The sequence below is a fragment of the Prunus dulcis genome, chromosome 1, assembly GCF_902201215.1.
Source record: "Prunus dulcis chromosome 1, ALMONDv2, whole genome shotgun sequence".
In the NCBI taxonomy this organism is placed as follows: Eukaryota; Viridiplantae; Streptophyta; class Magnoliopsida; order Rosales; family Rosaceae; genus Prunus; species Prunus dulcis.
This window is the reverse complement of record NC_047650.1, coordinates 41,354,613-41,371,906: the sequence shown is the minus strand read 5'-3', so window position 1 is coordinate 41,371,906 and position 17,294 is coordinate 41,354,613. Positions and strand designations below refer to the sequence as shown.

General features: G+C 36.7%; 5 protein-coding genes across 8 annotated transcripts; 2 read left to right on the top strand and 3 right to left on the bottom strand.

The window, feature by feature from the left end:
- Nucleotides 1-28: 28 nt before the first annotated feature.
- Nucleotides 29-2,301, top strand: LOC117623072 (UDP-glycosyltransferase 75C1-like). Its single transcript, XM_034353925.1, has one exon. It carries the CDS (start codon nucleotides 578-580, stop codon nucleotides 1,991-1,993), a length of 1,416 nt encoding a protein of 471 aa, XP_034209816.1. The 5' UTR covers nucleotides 29-577; the 3' UTR covers nucleotides 1,994-2,301.
- Nucleotides 2,302-2,911: 610 nt separating this feature from the next.
- LOC117616598 lies at nucleotides 2,912-7,722 on the bottom strand. Of its 3 annotated transcripts, none has more exons than XM_034345967.1 (5): nucleotides 7,620-7,722; nucleotides 6,755-7,094; nucleotides 4,559-5,809; nucleotides 4,339-4,409; nucleotides 2,912-3,430 (listed from the first exon to the last, which is right to left on the bottom strand). In XM_034345967.1, exons 2-5 carry the CDS (start codon nucleotides 7,079-7,081, stop codon nucleotides 3,106-3,108), a joined length of 1,974 nt encoding a protein of 657 aa, XP_034201858.1. In that variant the 5' UTR covers nucleotides 7,082-7,094; nucleotides 7,620-7,722; the 3' UTR covers nucleotides 2,912-3,105. The 3 variants fall into 3 exon arrangements, with proteins under 3 accessions (XP_034201858.1, XP_034201857.1, XP_034201859.1); XM_034345966.1 differs by having other exon boundaries at nucleotides 6,755-7,152; nucleotides 7,620-7,713; XM_034345968.1 differs by lacking the exon at nucleotides 7,620-7,722 and having other exon boundaries at nucleotides 4,559-5,799; nucleotides 6,755-6,866.
- A 1,252-nt stretch (nucleotides 7,723-8,974) lies between these two features.
- On the top strand, nucleotides 8,975-10,495 carry LOC117616601 (NAD(P)H-quinone oxidoreductase subunit T, chloroplastic). Its single transcript, XM_034345972.1, has 2 exons — nucleotides 8,975-9,457; nucleotides 9,967-10,495. The coding sequence occupies exons 1-2, from the start codon at nucleotides 9,108-9,110 to the stop codon at nucleotides 10,388-10,390; spliced, it is 774 nt and encodes a 257-aa protein (XP_034201863.1). The 5' UTR covers nucleotides 8,975-9,107; the 3' UTR covers nucleotides 10,391-10,495.
- A 306-nt stretch (nucleotides 10,496-10,801) lies between these two features.
- On the bottom strand, nucleotides 10,802-13,572 carry LOC117616599 (F-box/LRR-repeat protein At3g26922-like). Of its 2 annotated transcripts, none has more exons than XM_034345969.1 (4): nucleotides 13,395-13,572; nucleotides 12,156-13,215; nucleotides 11,401-11,592; nucleotides 10,802-11,230 (listed from the first exon to the last, which is right to left on the bottom strand). In XM_034345969.1, the coding sequence occupies exons 2-4, from the start codon at nucleotides 13,170-13,172 to the stop codon at nucleotides 10,985-10,987; spliced, it is 1,455 nt and encodes a 484-aa protein (XP_034201860.1). In that variant the 5' UTR covers nucleotides 13,173-13,215; nucleotides 13,395-13,572; the 3' UTR covers nucleotides 10,802-10,984. The 2 variants fall into 2 exon arrangements, with proteins under 2 accessions (XP_034201860.1, XP_034201861.1); XM_034345970.1 differs by having other exon boundaries at nucleotides 12,156-13,161.
- A 1,470-nt stretch (nucleotides 13,573-15,042) lies between these two features.
- Nucleotides 15,043-16,922, bottom strand: LOC117616602 (50S ribosomal protein L18-like). Its single transcript, XM_034345973.1, has 2 exons — nucleotides 16,650-16,922; nucleotides 15,043-15,548 (listed from the first exon to the last, which is right to left on the bottom strand). The coding sequence occupies exons 1-2, from the start codon at nucleotides 16,830-16,832 to the stop codon at nucleotides 15,153-15,155; spliced, it is 579 nt and encodes a 192-aa protein (XP_034201864.1). The 5' UTR covers nucleotides 16,833-16,922; the 3' UTR covers nucleotides 15,043-15,152.
- Between the last annotated feature and the right edge of the window lie 372 nt (nucleotides 16,923-17,294).

Below are 17,294 nucleotides of genomic sequence, written 5' to 3'. Positions count from 1 at the left end.
ACCATCCGCAATTTCGTTTTCAGTGCACCATCCTGAAGCAGAAAAGCTCTTTCCTTGTGCCATTGTATCATGAAGTTGCTCCAATGGCTGTCGTCTTTGTAAGTTTGTGTCAAATAACGAGCAAATTTTCTTCTAGGATTCAAATATCTACTCAAAGATCAGCATCAAATCATTGAGGGCTAAGAGAATCTATAACCCCAGTTGCTAAAACTGTAAAATGAACTCCTGTATGTTCAAGGGAAACTAGCGCTCAGTTTAATCACGATGATCTAATATAATTTATATATACCCTCGTTTATATAAATCTACTTGAAATGTGGTTTACATTAATCTGGACAATAATTATCAAGTTTCCAGAAAGAGATTTTGTATCAATCTAACGGCGCTCATGACTAGTTGATCTAGTGGCACTTCATGACTTTTGACTTTAGTGTGGATTGGAATCTGCCTAATTTGTACTCAAAAGTCCAAAACGACGGTAAATCATGAAGCTTTAACACCACCTTCATTACTTAGAACAAAATTTTCAATCCCATTATCCCAGATCAAGATTCAGCCAAACAAGAGAGCAATTGTCATGGACATGAAGCATCATCATCATCACTTCCTTCTCATATCCTGCCCAGCCCAAGGCCACATAAACCCTACTCTCCAACTTGCCAAGCGCCTCATAGGAATTGGAGGCACACATGTCACTTATGCCACCACCATCCGTGGCCTCACCAAAATCAAATCCTTCCCTTCTCTTGAAGGCTTGTCATATGCTTCTTTCTCAGATGGCTGTGATGATGGAATCAAACCAATCAATGACCCCAATCTCTTCATGTCTGAATTTAAGCTTGTGGGATCAAAAACACTCAAAGCCTTGATTGAGAAAATCTCTACATCTCAAGATCACTCAGGCCCTGTCACTTTTCTCATCTACTCTGTCCTCCTCCCTTGGGCTGCTGAAGTTGCAAGTGATTGTGGCATACCATCTGCTTTTCTCTGCATACAATCCACCACCTCCTTTGCACTTTGCCACCATTACATCAACCATTTTCACAACTGCCCTCCATTTCCAAATTCTATGACAATAGAAGGGTTGCCTCCTTTTGCTCCCACAGAGCTACCTTCCTTTCTCCTACCAACCAGTCCACATGTTTCAGTCATCCCTACCTTTCAAGAACACATCCAAGTCTTGGAACAGGGCAAACCCAACTCCAGTCTTGCGCTACTCAACACTTTTGATGCCTTAGAAGGGGCAGCAATCAAAGCTCTCAGATCATCAAGCATGAATGTGATTCCAATTGGACCCTTGGTTATAACTGGGTTTTGGGAGGAAAATGAAAACCAATCCAGTGATGACGGGTTTCGTTGCGACTTGTTTGACAAATCTGAGGATGATTACCTTCAATGGCTGGACTCAAAACCAGATTGCTCAGTTGTTTATGTGTCATTTGGGAGCATGGTGGTGTTAAAGAGAGATCAGATTGAAGAGATGTTGAATGGACTAGTGGAGAGTGGCCTCCCAGTTTTATGGGTTATTCGCTGTGCAGAGAAGGGAGGAGATCAAGAAGCTCAGATAATGAAGATAAAGAACAGACTGAAAATCAAAGAACAGGGTTTAGTGGTGCCATGGTGTTCACAAATGGAGGTTTTAGGGCACAAGTCAGTGGGGTGTTTTGTGATGCATTGTGGGTGGAATTCAACTGTCGAGAGCTTGGTAGCTGGGGTTCCAATGGTGGGTTTTGCTCAATTTTCAGACCAGAACACAAATGCAAAACTAGTGGAGGAAGTGTGGGGGGTTGGAGTTAGAGGCAAAGAGAATGAAAAGGGAGTGATTGAGGGTGCAGAGATTAAGAGGTGCCTGGAGATTGTGATGGGAGATGGAGAGAGAGGGGAAGAGATAAGAAGGAATTGTGAAAAATGGAAAGGTTTGGCCAAAGAAGCTGTCAAGGAGGGTGGCTCTTCAGATTACAATCTCAGGCACTTTATTGGAGGATTGGGATGAAATGGGGTGCATGAGAATATGCATGCATGTCCTCTATATATGTTAGAAAAAATACTCCATCCATAGACTTCTTTGTGCTCTGTTTAGAGTCGTTCGTGCATGTATTTAAGTTACCTAACTTCCTCAATGAGATCATATTTTGGTTTTGCCAAACCTATTAGCATGGACTTGTAATTAAGGGGAGAATTAACGTAATTGTTTGTCGATTGGAGTCTAACTAGGAGGGGGGTTGGGTGACCTTCATGAACTTGTAAGTTTCACTTCGATGATACTTTAAAAATATTAATAATCAACTAGTTATTGGTCTAGCGGTCTCCTCCCAATGTTGAGACTTGGAAGAGGTCCTAACTTCACTTAAAAACATTTTTAAAAAATGGTTATAGTGTACTGATGGTTTTTCTTCATTATTCCTTTTATTTTCGGAAGATATGCTTTATATTTCAACCATCCCTCTCTATGTTTTTCGGTTGTTTAATAAATTTGAATTGGAAAGGAATCCTTTTTTCTTACGACTTATGGAAGAACATAGGGAAATGAGAGAAAATGAATGTTGAAAAGATTAGCATAAGAAGGATGTGTAGCAAAAATAAGAAAAATGATTTCGTTAATGCTTTTTGAAACATAGCAATAATGTTTCTTCCAATCTTTTACATATTCATTTAAATTATTCAAGATAAATTGATTTTTTTCTTCGATTTTTTATTTCTTTGTTGCATAAGTAGTCTTTATTTTCGAAGGTTAACTTCAGTTTAATACTCTAACCTTTCACTAACATGGGATTAATTTCATTTTAATACTCTAACCTTTCACCAACAAAACATGTTAGTACCCATGTTTTTAATTTTAACATTTAAGCACCCACACTTTTAGAAATTGTTGCAATGTGGTGATCGTACCTTATGTTATGCGCCCAAGATGTAGACAATAATTTAATGCCTCACATGAAATGAATTTACACTTCTAGAATCTTCGTCCCATAGCCAATTTTCACATTCGTCATAATACTTTTATACACTTCAAAAACTGTTGCTATACTCAGAATTGTAATTTATCTAAGCCACCTAGCTAGAAGCATTTTTTAATCAAGTATGCATTAGCAGCAGTTAAAAACACTACCTATGTTTCTTTCCTACCATAGATTTCCAAGCATTTTTCCTTTTCTCCCACCTTAGTTGTTTCTTTCTTTGAATTTTCATCCCTCGATACCTTTCTCGATCCTTCCACCAGCTAGAATAATCCTTCGCTGGTTTGCATACAATGAAGTCTGCTAAATCATCTATGTCAGATTTCTGGGAGCTTCCTAGTATGCAATTGAGAAAAACCTCCCCATTGCAGGTCTCCTCTGTTTCCTCCTCCATGACATTCATAGACTCCCTTGTACTCCTCATGAAACAAGCATTTTCTGAAGTTTCTGCTACCTCACTTTGAGATTCTTTGCTGAAAAATAACAAGGCAAAAAACTGATTTAGCTTTGAAGGCAGCATGTACCATCATGTAAGAGTAATGCCCGTTTCAAATTGTTATTGGACTCTAATAAATACTTATATCAAAGACATCCTCACTTTCAACAAACCAAGCCATACCAGTTCCAAAGGAAGAGATAACCAACATCAAACAAGAATGATTAATTGAATTTATTCATGTGATCATAACAAGTTATTTATTCAAGCTAGAACTATAGAATCCTCCTTTTCTTCTTTCTCGAACCAGAGCGCACCATGATTAGGTGCAGTGATTTTTCTTTTGCTGGAGAACTATAGCACGAAATTTCTTATGCTCCAAGGACTACCAATATCATGGTTCAGCACACGTCAGAAACCACAACACTGAGAAGACTGATAGTGTAAGTTTCTAATGACAACTAGCCGCTACTGAAATCTAATCACAATTACATTACAATCTCTTTATATTTTTTATGGTTTAATACGAGAAGAAACAAGCATATTTAGAGTCAACTCAGATGCCACCTCCTTGAATTTCTAACCTACTCTTTGTTCTAAATAACAATCTCAGAAGAAATTTCTTTTGGCATCATTATATGCATTCAACGGATTCAATGCCAAATGAGACACATCTGATGCATTTGGAGAACAAATGATGAACAAGACTTTGCATTATGGAATGGATGATGGCTTGAAGCAACCTCCAAAAACAAAAAATGAAAAGAAAAAAAAGTAGATCTGGAAGCTTCACTACACAAAAATTGCCAAATCAGGCCTGAGTAACCTTATGCACTTCTTAAAGCTAGACAAATATGACCCCGCAAGAGAAGCTCCCAAGAAAGAAATGCATGGTAGGCAAGAGAACTATGAACAGCAGATACAGTACACAATAGTATTTGGTACCTCAAGTGAAGTGTTTGAATTTTCTGAAATTTCATTGCAACTCTTCTGACAGATTTATTTTTCACCACGGCCTGCATCATATGGCACTTGTTTCAAATCTATAACATCCAGTTCAAAGAATTAAACATTTTTTTCCTTTTTTGTTTTACAAAAGTTTGAAGAATGAAACATGAGCATACGAATTGAACTCAAAAAAGTCATATAGAAAAGCAAAGCTCACCTCGGTAACCTTGTCAGAGGACAAACCAGATGAAAAGGTTTGTGAACCAGAAACTAGCAATGAGCTGAGTGCCACTAAATCACTCTCTTCAAAAACATATAGATGTAATAGTGCCATGATTGTTGATATGCAGCCCTTAACTAAGAAATCAATCCCACTAGCAAAACATAAGGACAGCAAGCCTGAAAAATGCAGAAGCATCCACTTGGAAGTCTTATGTATCAACGGACAGGTCTTCATCATGTCAAATAAGAACTTTTGATTTGGTAGAGACATGTTGAACTGGTGAAAACAGCCAATGATATCCACTACAAAATCATATTCCTTAGAAGAAACATCTTTTAAGGTTCTTGGAGAATCCAAATCCCCACCATGCCTTAGGGAACAAATAGCTTTCAACAAGGAAGTACTCATTAACTTCAATATGGAAGCAAGAAGATAAATATCTTGGGGACTTGTAACCCCTTTTCTATACAACACTGTATCACTTACATCACAAGAAAAACTTAGAAGTATTATGCTCCGTAAGACTGACAATATATCATCTCTACATGATTCATCAAAAATATGTTGGCTCTCATTTACGTATGTAATAGAAGCAGCCATCAGGTCAGATTTTGTTCTATGGAACATATTGCACAAATACAAGTCCCATAAAGAATCTGAATCGGTAACTAGATCATAAATTTTATCTCTCGTGACTTGTTGAATATAAGATTCAAAGGAAGGTTGAGAACTTCTCCCTAGCATGCATGAACTGTCATAAGAACATTTAACACCCAAGGGATGGAAATCCATAAGTGAACCAGACATGTGGCTGGTGTACAAATGGACAGACCTTTCAAATGCTGTTAGGTAGCCTTCCATCAGCCTAAGATCTGGTCTAGCATTCTTCAAAGACACGTCTACATCAATGGCTTCAGAAACCAATAAAGTCATATGTGTCTGCAGCATTTTTGGTGCTGAAAGCATGACGGGGTTTTGAAGCAATGACACCGCAGAAGTCAGGCTCAGTTCAGGAACTCTACAATGCTGTCCGAAGTCGCAGAACAATCTTTTAAGGAAGTTCTCATTTGCTCGCTTGCCATAAACTGACGAGATGAAATGAACAGAAATCACCTCCAGAACACTTCCAATATCACCTTTAACAAAGTGGCACTGAAATAGAATTTCAGTTGTGGAAGAAGTAGAATCAACAAGACTCAAGTACTCTCTCAGCAATCTATGCATTACAAGTTCATCTGCAAATATCTAAAGACGATCTATCAAACTTCAGTTGTGTATAGGTGCAATAACTCGTACAAAAGTAATTAAACATTGGAGAATGGCGTGAGAACTTCATATGGAGGAATGACACCAAAATTTGAAAGAGAACAAGCTTAGTTCAAATAATTATTTGACGAAACTACAAAGTATAAGATCATTGCTCAAAAGAAAATCTAGTCAAGAAAAAATTTGATCCGGATAATAATGAAGCAATATACTATATTATGTCAATAGAATTCCACCCAAAAAATAGTTTACATCCATTTGACAATGAACCACTAACTGGAGGTTATCAAGAAAATTTGCAAACAGGGGAGGTCAATGTCAATTTGAAAATAGGTAGAAAAGCAATTTCACTGAAGTTTGAAACATGGACAGACCTCATATAACAAAGTGAAATTATACAACTGTGCAAGCCCTGAACTTTCCTACCAGGTCATTAAACGTACGATAAAGATTTAGTTCCTCAATATTTTTTGTTTTGCATCTTTCGTTTTGACATATTTTATGTGAACGTGTCAACTACCAGGAATGCCATGATATTGATAGTTTGTAATGTCTTAACTGTTCTGCATCGGAGAGTGACACTTGAAATTCTGACAAAACACTTAATGGGAATAGGATCTTTGAAGTGGAATTCTTCTCCAACTGCAAAAGGAATATATAACGCTGACCAGTGCAAAAATGTCCTCAAAGCATGAATCTATTTAATCATATCCTTATCTTGTAAATTTATATGAATGATAAACTGTATACGACATAGTCGTATGAAAATGGAAACTCAACCACGTCGTATTTATAATTCCAATTTTATGAGCAAGTAAACCACTGTATGGGTGAAAGCATAGCTAAAATTTCCACCGCACAAAAAGATTAAATAAAAAACAAAAAACTTGAAAAAACATAGGCTGATATTTTTTGAATGTTTACCTCAAGCACTGCACATAGAGTCGGACACCACGGATCTGAAGGCTCTGTGAAACATAAAGAGGCAACAAACTCTTCGGAAACAGTGGTAGAAGAACCACCAACATCAGTGTACATGAATTTAGAAGAAACGAACTTCTGAAACCTGACAGAGTTTTTCTCCTCTCCTCCATTTGTAACCAAGTAAATCAAGCTCCCTAGTACAGAAAGAAGAAATTGGGTTTTCTCCACTAGCATAGTAGGGTCAGCCAAGGCCAAGACTAACATACAACATCTTAGAAGCAGAGGTAGTTCATCAGCAGTCGCAAACATATCTGTGTCGTATTCCATTTGCTCCTGCCCTCTACTTGCAAAAACATCACGTAAAGCGGAGAAGAAGAGTTTAAACCTCCTATCAAGCTCTTCAAACAAAACATTAATCAAGTTATGTATATCCTCAAGTTTCCCTTCAACCCCACAATGATCGAAAGCGCCTTCAAAATTAAAACAACGCATTGGTTCGTTTAAAGACAGTGTAACTAGTAGGAAGTACAATCTTTTCAAAAGCGGCAGCTTTGGACCCTGAAATTTAACACATTAAGAATGAATTGATGCATTTATATATGTAAATATAAGTTCATATCCGTACAAAAGCAGCACATATCCAAGAAGTTTCAACAACAAAGCAACACAAAGCCGCTTGTTTCGACCAAAAAGGAACAAACTTGTTAGATTAACTTCCCAAATGTTTTTTCAATTCTCTCACATTTGGTCTCTAAACCTACAATCCATTACTCTGGGCACTCTATCCAAACAAAAACCTTAAGAACTTGTGAGAAGTGAGCCGTAAAACTCCTAGAAAACGACAATGCAAAGTAAGATGGAGTACCTCAGGGGCTTGAATTGCAGATATTAGGGTTTGGAAGGTGAGAGGGGGAATGTGACTGGGAGTTGGCGTTTCTTCCATTGCAGGGCTGCAGCGCTCTTTGGACCTCTTTCTCTTCGAACCCATCTCTATGTTGTGCGAGAAACGCACAGAAATCTCAGAAAGTGGTCGACTTCACTTACAGTTTGGCGGGAAACTAGCACCAGAAAAATCGGAAAAGAGAGAAGGAGAAAGCTTCCACTTCGGGGCCGTTCGCTCTCTTTTTTGGGTTTAGTTTAGGGGAATTGGCTGTTCTACCCTCCTTAAATATCCTCCTTTTTTTTGTGTGGAAAAAACCATTTTTAGTTCCTGATGTTTACCTCCTTTATAATTCCGTACGATAAATTATTCAAATGGTCCTCAAATTTATATTCGATCTACATTTTGATCCTTTAATTAAATTATTCGTTCAAATGGTCCATCAACTTTATATTAATCGCTCCATTGATCCTACTGTTACATTATGTTAATGTTGCCGTCAAATGTAAGGGTAAAATCGTCCATAACCGCCCTATATTTCCCAAATAGGTGATAAAGTGGTAATATATAGGTGATAAAGTGGTGATACATTATGATAAAGTTGTGATAAAGTGGTGATACATAGGTGATAAAGTGGTGATATATAAGTGATACAGTGGTGATAAAAGGGTGATACATAGGTCAAAAGTCTTATTTGCCCCCATAAATGTAGCATGTGCTACTCACATGTCTAAATTTAACAGAAAATGTAATGGTAGGACCAAAGCGCCAATTAATAAAGAGTTGGTGGACCATTTGAATGAATAATTTAGTTTATGGACCAAAATATAAATCGGGTATAAATTTGAGAACATTTAAGTACTTACTTCCACACATAATTGGACATAAATCTAAACATGTTCTTTTGCGGGAATATCCAACTGGAAGTCCAATTACTATAATTGAAACTGCAAAGACAAAAGTGAAAATCCAAATTCAAAAAATCAAATTCAAAGAACATATTCCAAGATAAATTCTTGTGACAATGGTTTCAAGATAAAAACTATAGAGACTTCAGTTATCAAAAAGAAAAAGAAAAAAACTCAAACTAGATCTCTCATATTATCACGAGAACTCAAAGTGCCTTAAAAGAAAAATTCTTGTGAAAATCATTATGGTTAGATGACTAAATGCTTTTCAAGTTGGTTTTCGACTGAGCTATTGTTATAATTTTAAACAAAAGGTAATTTGTAGATATATCGAGCTGCTTAATCCTCTTCAATGTGGACCACATAATAGCATACCTCTTGTTGTAGGTGAGGACAAGTCATGTTGTCACAAAATAAATAAATAAAATTCATTAATATATGAACCTGCTTTGATTTTTATTCTGAACCACATAAACGAGGCCATGAAAAACAATCCCCTCAGCAACAATATGACCAAAAAATAATTGTAAAATACCACTGAGCACCTTCTTAGCCTCCCTTTTCCATGGCTTTCACGGCCGCTCCTCAGGCTTCACACACTTTCTTACTTGGGAGCCCAACAACAACAGCAGCAACAAGAAGAGGAGCAAGAAGAGCAACAACTAGAAAAGCAACAACCCATGTCAGATTACACGTGTCAGCATCACAAGGGCCAAGCAAATCTGAGAGGGCCCCACCAGGAGTTGATACAAGAATCCATTGGGAGAATGAGGATGAAGGTTGGATTGGAGGAAGCAGTGCAAGTAGCAGCAGCAAAGCACAGCAGGCACAAGCAGAGCAAGAGCAGCAGAGCAATCTCTTGGAAGACAAGTTTGCTGATTTGCTGAATGACTCAATTTCTGATTCTCATTACCAGTGAGTCTTTCAAGTTGAATAAGTATTTTTATTATTTTAAACCTTGAAATTTTATTTTATTTTTCTGTATTTAACTTGGCAATTATATGTTTCAACTTGATAGATAATTAAATAAAACCCAGCTTTGAAGAGATACAATAGTTCAAGGAATTGCAATTTCATGAGTGATTCATTATATCTGTGCGTTTGTTTTGAACTCATTCACTCTCAAGTCTTCCCATATCCTTCTAATACCAAATTTCAGAGAGAGATATGAGGCAATTCTTCAAGATTTCGGAGAGATTTGATTCATTAAAATTTCATCAGGGGTTAACGTGTTGTGTTAAGAAAGTAATTACTACTAGACAGGGCAGATATAAGTGAAGTCTAAATCATAAAAGCAGGATATTAAACCTGAATTATGCATTATTATTATGTGTGTAATTAAGTCACATGCATGAAGAACAACCACTAGATGTGTATAGTACTTTTACTCATTGTAAATTGTAAATGGCATCAATTTTGGTCAGGTTCTTAGGAGTATCAGCAGAGGCTGATCTAGAAGAAATCAAAGCTGCTTACCGAAGACTATCCAAAGAGTACCATCCAGACACCACTTCTCTTCCCCTAAAGACTGCATCCGACAAGTTCGTGAGGCTAAGAGAAATTTATAATGTGTTGAGCAACGAAGAGACCCGTAGATTTTACAACTGGACACTTGCTCAAGAGGCTGCAAGCCGCCAAGCAGAAATAATGAGAATGAAGTTGGAGGATCCTTATGTGAAAGAAGTAGAGAAGTACAAACCTGTGCCGGATATGGTTGATCGTCTAGGTGGAAGGAACATGGCGCTGGGCGATCAAGCAATGACTGCTCTCACCATTGATGTTTTCATTATCATTTTTGCTATTTGTTGTATCATATATGTGATCTTCTTCAAAGAGCCATATTACTAGATAGCTTGATAAATAGCTTAGAAACATAGCTTATGGCTATAGTAACTGATACAAGTACACATTATTATTCAAGAGAAGTGCACATTAATCTATTCTGATAGAAAATTGGTATATTGTAATTATGTTTTACATGGTTTACCATACATTTTACTTATGTATACCCATTTCATAGAACATAGCACCGATAACAAGACACATAGTAACATTATGATTAAAACTAAGAGGATGTTTCCTGATGAGGAACCCAACACTGACGTAGTGTTGCTTTTAGCTTCGCCACCATCGACAAGGGGAGAGAACTCTGAGAGTACACTCACAATGTCATCTAAACCAAAATCTCCAAAACCCCATTAAATTATGAGTGAATCTGGAACGTTATTCCAAACACAATAATAACAGAGCAGTACGCCATTCAAAAACCATACTCCAAATTAAAATATATCAAGTTTAGGGGTGTCTTGTCCAAAAGAAATATCATACTGAACCACCAATCAACATCAAGACTAAGTTTACAATGTTATAGCAAAAACAAATCCCTCTGAAAAATATTATACCTGCTCCTTTCTCCCCACTTTTTGTTCTCGGTCAACTGCTCTACTTTTTCTGAAAGACAACTGTTGCAGCGGAGATCATCTCGGGTTTTTTTCTCAGTACTACATCTTCTTCTTGCTTGGATGAATAAAGAATTACCATTTTCTTCAAACTCTGAATATGCTCCAGTATATACTTTGATAACTTCCATTCATTAGTACCATTTGAAAGCTCTATTATTACCTCTTGAAGCTCATGCATACAAGCAAGGTTATGGGATCCACAGCAGCTCGTATTATACCTGGATGACTGGAAAGGCAGCAAGCAAATCAATTGAATTTTGTTAGAAACACATTCATAAAAACATAAGGAAAGGAAAAATACTTTATTATTCGACCAAGATCAAATGCATCTCATTCAAGAAATGTCTCTGTGCATGTGAGAGACAGCAGGGGCCAACATACAATACTATTACTTACATTATCAGGAGCATCTAATGGCCGCCATCTTATGAAGGATGGATTAGAAGTTATGCACAATTTACGCAAAGTAGTCATTCCATTAAGAAGAGAGACCATTTTGGGGAATAGCTCGTCACTCAAGCTGCTAGTACGCAAACCCAAGTATGAAATACCATCTAATGTTGGCATGGGAATTTTCCTGCACAGAGCCTGCAATGTTTTGCAATGTTATAAAGGCTGAACCTCAAATAGGACAAGATAAGTGCCCTAAAGCGCAAGAATCAAAACAGAAACAAAGTTATCCCTTATCCAAAAAAAAATAGTAACAAAGTATAACTAAATCCAATATATTTCCTGAAGTCTAGATAAATGCAATGAATGATCATTTGCCAAATCTGTTGCATTTTTCGTTAACAACTTTGTTTTGTGGACATAAGTAATTCATAACTAGTACATATTTTCCTTTTATAAAAAATATATATGTATAACAAAATTAAAACAAAACAAAAACAAAAACGGCTAGTACATATTTTCCATTTAGTATCATCAAAGACTGATAAATTGCACACATGGATTAAATTTTAAAAAAAAACTTCAGAATAATTATGAATTTACTTCTGTTTATATGAAAAAAGTATTCATTTTCCTTCATGGGGATACTAGTATAGTGTATTATCACTGATAAAGTGTGGAAAGTTAATATAATAAGCTCTGCATGCATAACATCTTGTTTAAAGAAGATTACTGTATGAAGGATGGCAGTCACGCTTTACCTTCATGGTCTCTTCATTTAGAATAAGAACTTTACTCCTCCCTATGCTGCAAAGAACCTCAAATACTTTATCAGACTCATCAACCTTCGGATCCAGATAAATCTCAGCTTTTTCTAAACACGTTAAATTCCCCAGATTCTGGTGATCCATCAAATTCCCACCCCATTTCAAATACTTCAGATTTGGAGCAAAAATATTTAATGATTTTCCGCTAAGTGAAGCACATTGCCACTGTATATGTATATCTTCAAGTTTCTCACCGGATATGCCAAGATAACAGAGTGGATTTCGATCATAAAGCACAAAACTAAATGATTCCAAAGAAGAGCTTATAACGGTCACACGTTTTATACCGGAAACATATACGAGCTGTAATTCCTTAAGGAATTTACAGCATGGGATCCATTTGTCAAAAAGCTCCAAACCTTCTATTTGAACCCTATTCAACTTCAAACATTGGAGATTAGTCAAAAAATTGGAAGAGGGCCATTTAAGAATGTTCCACTTAAAATCTATCACTAAAGTTCTCAAAGATTTACAAGCAGAGATGGAAGACGGCAATAACTCTAATGGTACTCTACACTGCATATCGAAGTCAAGATCTAACACTTGGACATTACACCTTGCCGCATGACGGATCCATGTGGATATTCTGAGCAACTCATTAAATGCTCTTGCAAATTTGACTGAATGGTAGTCCCAAGATATACGAAAACACTCTATCTTATTACTATCACGATTAGCCAAGAATTTATCAAAATAGTTAAACGCCTCCAATCGTCTCCACATGTTATTTCTTTGTTGGTGACTTGGATTAAAAATCAATGACGGATATGAAAGATAAAGCTCTAGACATCTTTTGGACACACAGCCCACCTGTCCGATGTCTTTGAAGGGGAGGAAGGAAAGAATGTGATGAGCAACTTCAACTGGAAGATCACTGAATCTATCAACAATGAACTCAGGACCTTGAGCTTGAGAGCTTGCAGTTGCCAACATCTTACGCCTGTGGTCCATATCGAGGATCTCAAGGATTGTTGAAAGAAGGGGCAGATTTACACTAAACACAAATCACGCATTCGAAAATCACGAAACAGGAAAAACAAAGCCACAATAATAAGCAATAGAACAGGATTATACTCTTTTAACATTAAAATTTGATTCTACTTGGGCACACAAAACTACACTAAATTAGCAGATGTTAGGGTTGAAAGAGACTGAGGGGTAATTTGACCTTACCTTCAAGAAATCGGGCTACTTTCTGCAGATTTTTGATCTGTCAAGTGGTTGTAGGGGAGCAAAACCCCCGCGCTCTCTCTGTGTTGCAGTGAATACTGATGGATGAGTTTTCTTGTTAGGTTCTCTTTTTATACCTTTCCCTGGGCCGTTGATGTTACCAAATAATTTGAATTTTGGCCCAAAGGAATTATTAATTTTGGTTTGGGTGATTTTCGGATAAGGACAAATCGAAGCAAATCGCTCAACGTGGAGAAAATTAGTCGATGGTCATTCAAGCTCTCACGGTCTAACAAAAAAACGAACAAACCGAATTGATATTACAGTCCTATTGATTTAAGAACCTAACAACGAGGACATCCGAAGACCTTTTTAAAAAGAAGTAAAGTGAGAAAATTTGAGTTTTGGATGGTTAAGTGAGAGCGAGCTCGAGTTTCAGGAAGTGAAATAATAAATAACCTTTTTTCTTTCGGGTTAAAATAATTGAAAGGATTATGTGAGTAAAACAAAGAGCATGATTAAAACTACTAATAATATATGCCTTTAGTGAGGGTCAAACTAGTCATGTGTGTCGTGTAACCAACTTTAAAAGGGTATTATCGTTTAAATATAGTTCATTTTAGTCCTAAAATTCAAGTTTGTGCTCAATAAAGTCATATTCTTTTCAATTACAGTTTCACAATTGGGGCCCATCAAGGCGAGCCTTGTTGAGCAAGACACGTTAGCTTTACTTTGTGTCATGTGGTGATAGGTTGTATTTTGATGAATTATCTCTTTAAAGTAGGCTGGATTACCAATTTTAACAAAGATTTTGACGGAATAAGATGAGAGAGTGGACCAAAAAATTATCAAGGACCAATTGATTGATTTAAAACTTTGAGGACTTGTCAAATATTCAGAGACAACTCGTGAAAGAGAAACATAAGCCCCTTATACTCCCCCAAAATTCCAATAAAAGAAAGAAAAATTCTAGATACTTGTGTTCACCCGTTCAAATGAAGAAAAATACTTCTATCCTTATCAGATAAGTAGGAGTTCTTACATTCCTACCAATACGAGTGCAACATGTGTCTAGGAGTTCTTACATTCCTACCAATAGGAGTGCGACATGTGTCAAACTGTGATTTGTAAGAAGTAGGAGTACCTCTTTACCGGTAGGGAGGCAAATAGTATCCTCAAATAAATTACTGGATAGTTATTATTATTATTATTATTATTATTATTATTATTATAGTCAATCAAATTTCAAACCAGGTATTGGAATTTATTATCATGCTTGAAACACTTACTATAATTATATAAAAAACTTATTATGATACTTGTGTTTTTGGTTTCCATGAATTTTCTTAAGGTGTGTATGCAATGCAACCAATCCTTAGCGTTTACAACACTCGCTACAGGAGCTGATTCGGTCAGTTGGACCTAATCTTCCATAAGTGGAAAAATGAATTCAAAAGCTTATTCGATTTAAGCAAAGAAACTTTACCACAAAGATCAGTTCAACTGTCCCAATTGTCAAAAGTCTAGCAATCAACCTTGATCAGATTCGTCCCCCAGATGTGACAAAATTTATATAGGTTGTTTGATGAGATAGATACACTAGCTGTGGGGGTGAAGCAAGCATGCATGGAACTAAGTAGAGAGAGAAGTCTTCAAACCAACCAATTTGTGAGGCATTCATTTGGTGGTGAAACAATGATAAACATTCTACATTTTAATTTCAATTGCAGCAAACATGGCTAAAAGAGTTCACTAATTAGTTCAAACAAATATGATCCCGTTTTCTTTAATGGTATCAAGAACAATCCCAAGCTTACCTTCAATCCGTTCATCTTTCCTGGGCTCATAAGACAATGCATAAACATCAGCTTCCTTTGATCGCTCAGCAATAAGCCTCCCTATAACTCTGCATGCGTTGTGATCTGTGAGTGAGGGTAAGTTGCTCCGAACATCCTTGGCGTTCGTGGTAGCAACTGATATCACTTTGCTTGTTCCCCGATGCATCACTTTTGCGTGGATAAACTTTTTTGAAAAGAAAACATTCAGTAAGAATGGCCTCATATACATATCAGTCTTCTGTTTCCACGATTTCCTGTTAGGCTTCTTTGCAGCTTCTCCTCGAGATCTCCGGGTCCATGCAGCTCGAACAACAGAATTCTAAAATTACAAGTAAAATATATTGTAATTTCAAAGGCAAAAATAGGTGTCGGTAGGTGTCAGCTCAACATTTTAAAAGGATTTCTAGTTATTCATTTTATGCAATGCACATTTCTAGGAACCTCAAAGAGTTCTTAAGGGGACAATATGACATAACAGTATGAAGCTGAAACCCCACTTATTTACATTTTTTTGGGGCCACCAATTCATCTCATCCCATATCCCCAAAAAACAACAGAAACTACATATATTAGCAAGAAAGGACTTGGCACATGTAAAACATATACAACAACTACCATCAAAAGGTTTTGTCCCCAGTTTATAAACAGTTAAGTTGTAGAATGTTCACGGCGTCAAGAGAGGGTAAAGTAGCCTCTTTGGACTTCCTGCAATTTGCTATAGGACATGCCAAACATGTCCCCCTGTCAAAACAAGAATGCCTGGTCCTGCTATTGGCTAGGAGACCCTCCTCAATGAGATTTCAATGGATTGAGGATTTTTGGTAACGGAGTGTTAATTGAGTTTATCAAATTTAGACAACAGCTTACACTACAAGTCCACAATAGACCAGGAAAATGCTTCTTCACAAGAAAGCAAACAGGATGCAACATCTACAATAATTTCCGTACTGAGCATCCCAAGAGTACTCATACAGCCACAATTTCAAGTTTCACCCTTTTGTGAGAGTGATTCCTTCTTAGCCTAAGTGACCTAAAATGAAGTGTTTAGCTACCCTGAGAAAGCTATACTCATCACATGACTTGAATTCCCAATATCACGTCTTATTTAGAAATCAAGATTAAATACAGATAACCCACAAAGCTCATTCATTCAAACCAGCACACTAATGGCAGATTCATAGAGCTCTGGTTTCCAAAATAATTGACTGTATCTAGTGTTAATATCTTCTCCAACACACAATTTCAGTAAAATCCCATTTCAGTGATACTGCAACCTCTTCAATTAAGCTTCACAGATTAAGAATTCAGAGTTATCTTCATATTTGTCTAAGATAAGGAATTTGAAATATAACACTTTTTTTTTTCTGAGAATTGTCGAAAGGGTGGTTTGGGAGATTGCGAAAGTGAGCGTATTAATTACCTTGTTGAGAGTGGGAGTGGGAGGGTCTGCAATGGAGCTTATGGATATGTTTACCGGAGGAAAAGAAGAAACCCATGAAAGCGAAGCGGCTTTGAATGGCTGAGTCGACCGAGTTGGAAAGAACTCGGAGGAGAGAAGCGAACAACTTGATGGAGCTGAAGAAGAAGATATCGTTGACACCATCTCTGACGGGACCAGGTCGCAACACTGTCGCAGGCAGCAGGCTAATGGCTAATGTTTCGTTGGTTGTTCAAAAACATAATGGGTCCCAAAAAAAGAAAAGGTAAAAATGAAGAAACAAATAGTAATGATCGGGCATGCGCATATTAAACTAGTTAGTGGGTCGTTTGCTTAGCCTAAATTATTTTAAAATAATCTAAAAATGTAGGATACCCGACTTGGTATTTTGATTAACTGACTTAACTTCCGTCATGGCTTGTTTCACTATTTTTATTTGTTATCTTTTTGTATAAGTAAATTCCAACTTCAAATCTTATTCTAGTAAATATAAAAATTATTTTGGAGGTATTCTATCCAACTTTTTAACCCGATTGGACAGGCCAGGAAATGAAGGAAATAAAGGTAGCATTCATTGAAAGTTTTACAAAAGAAACACACTTGACCTAATCATTAACAAAATTACTC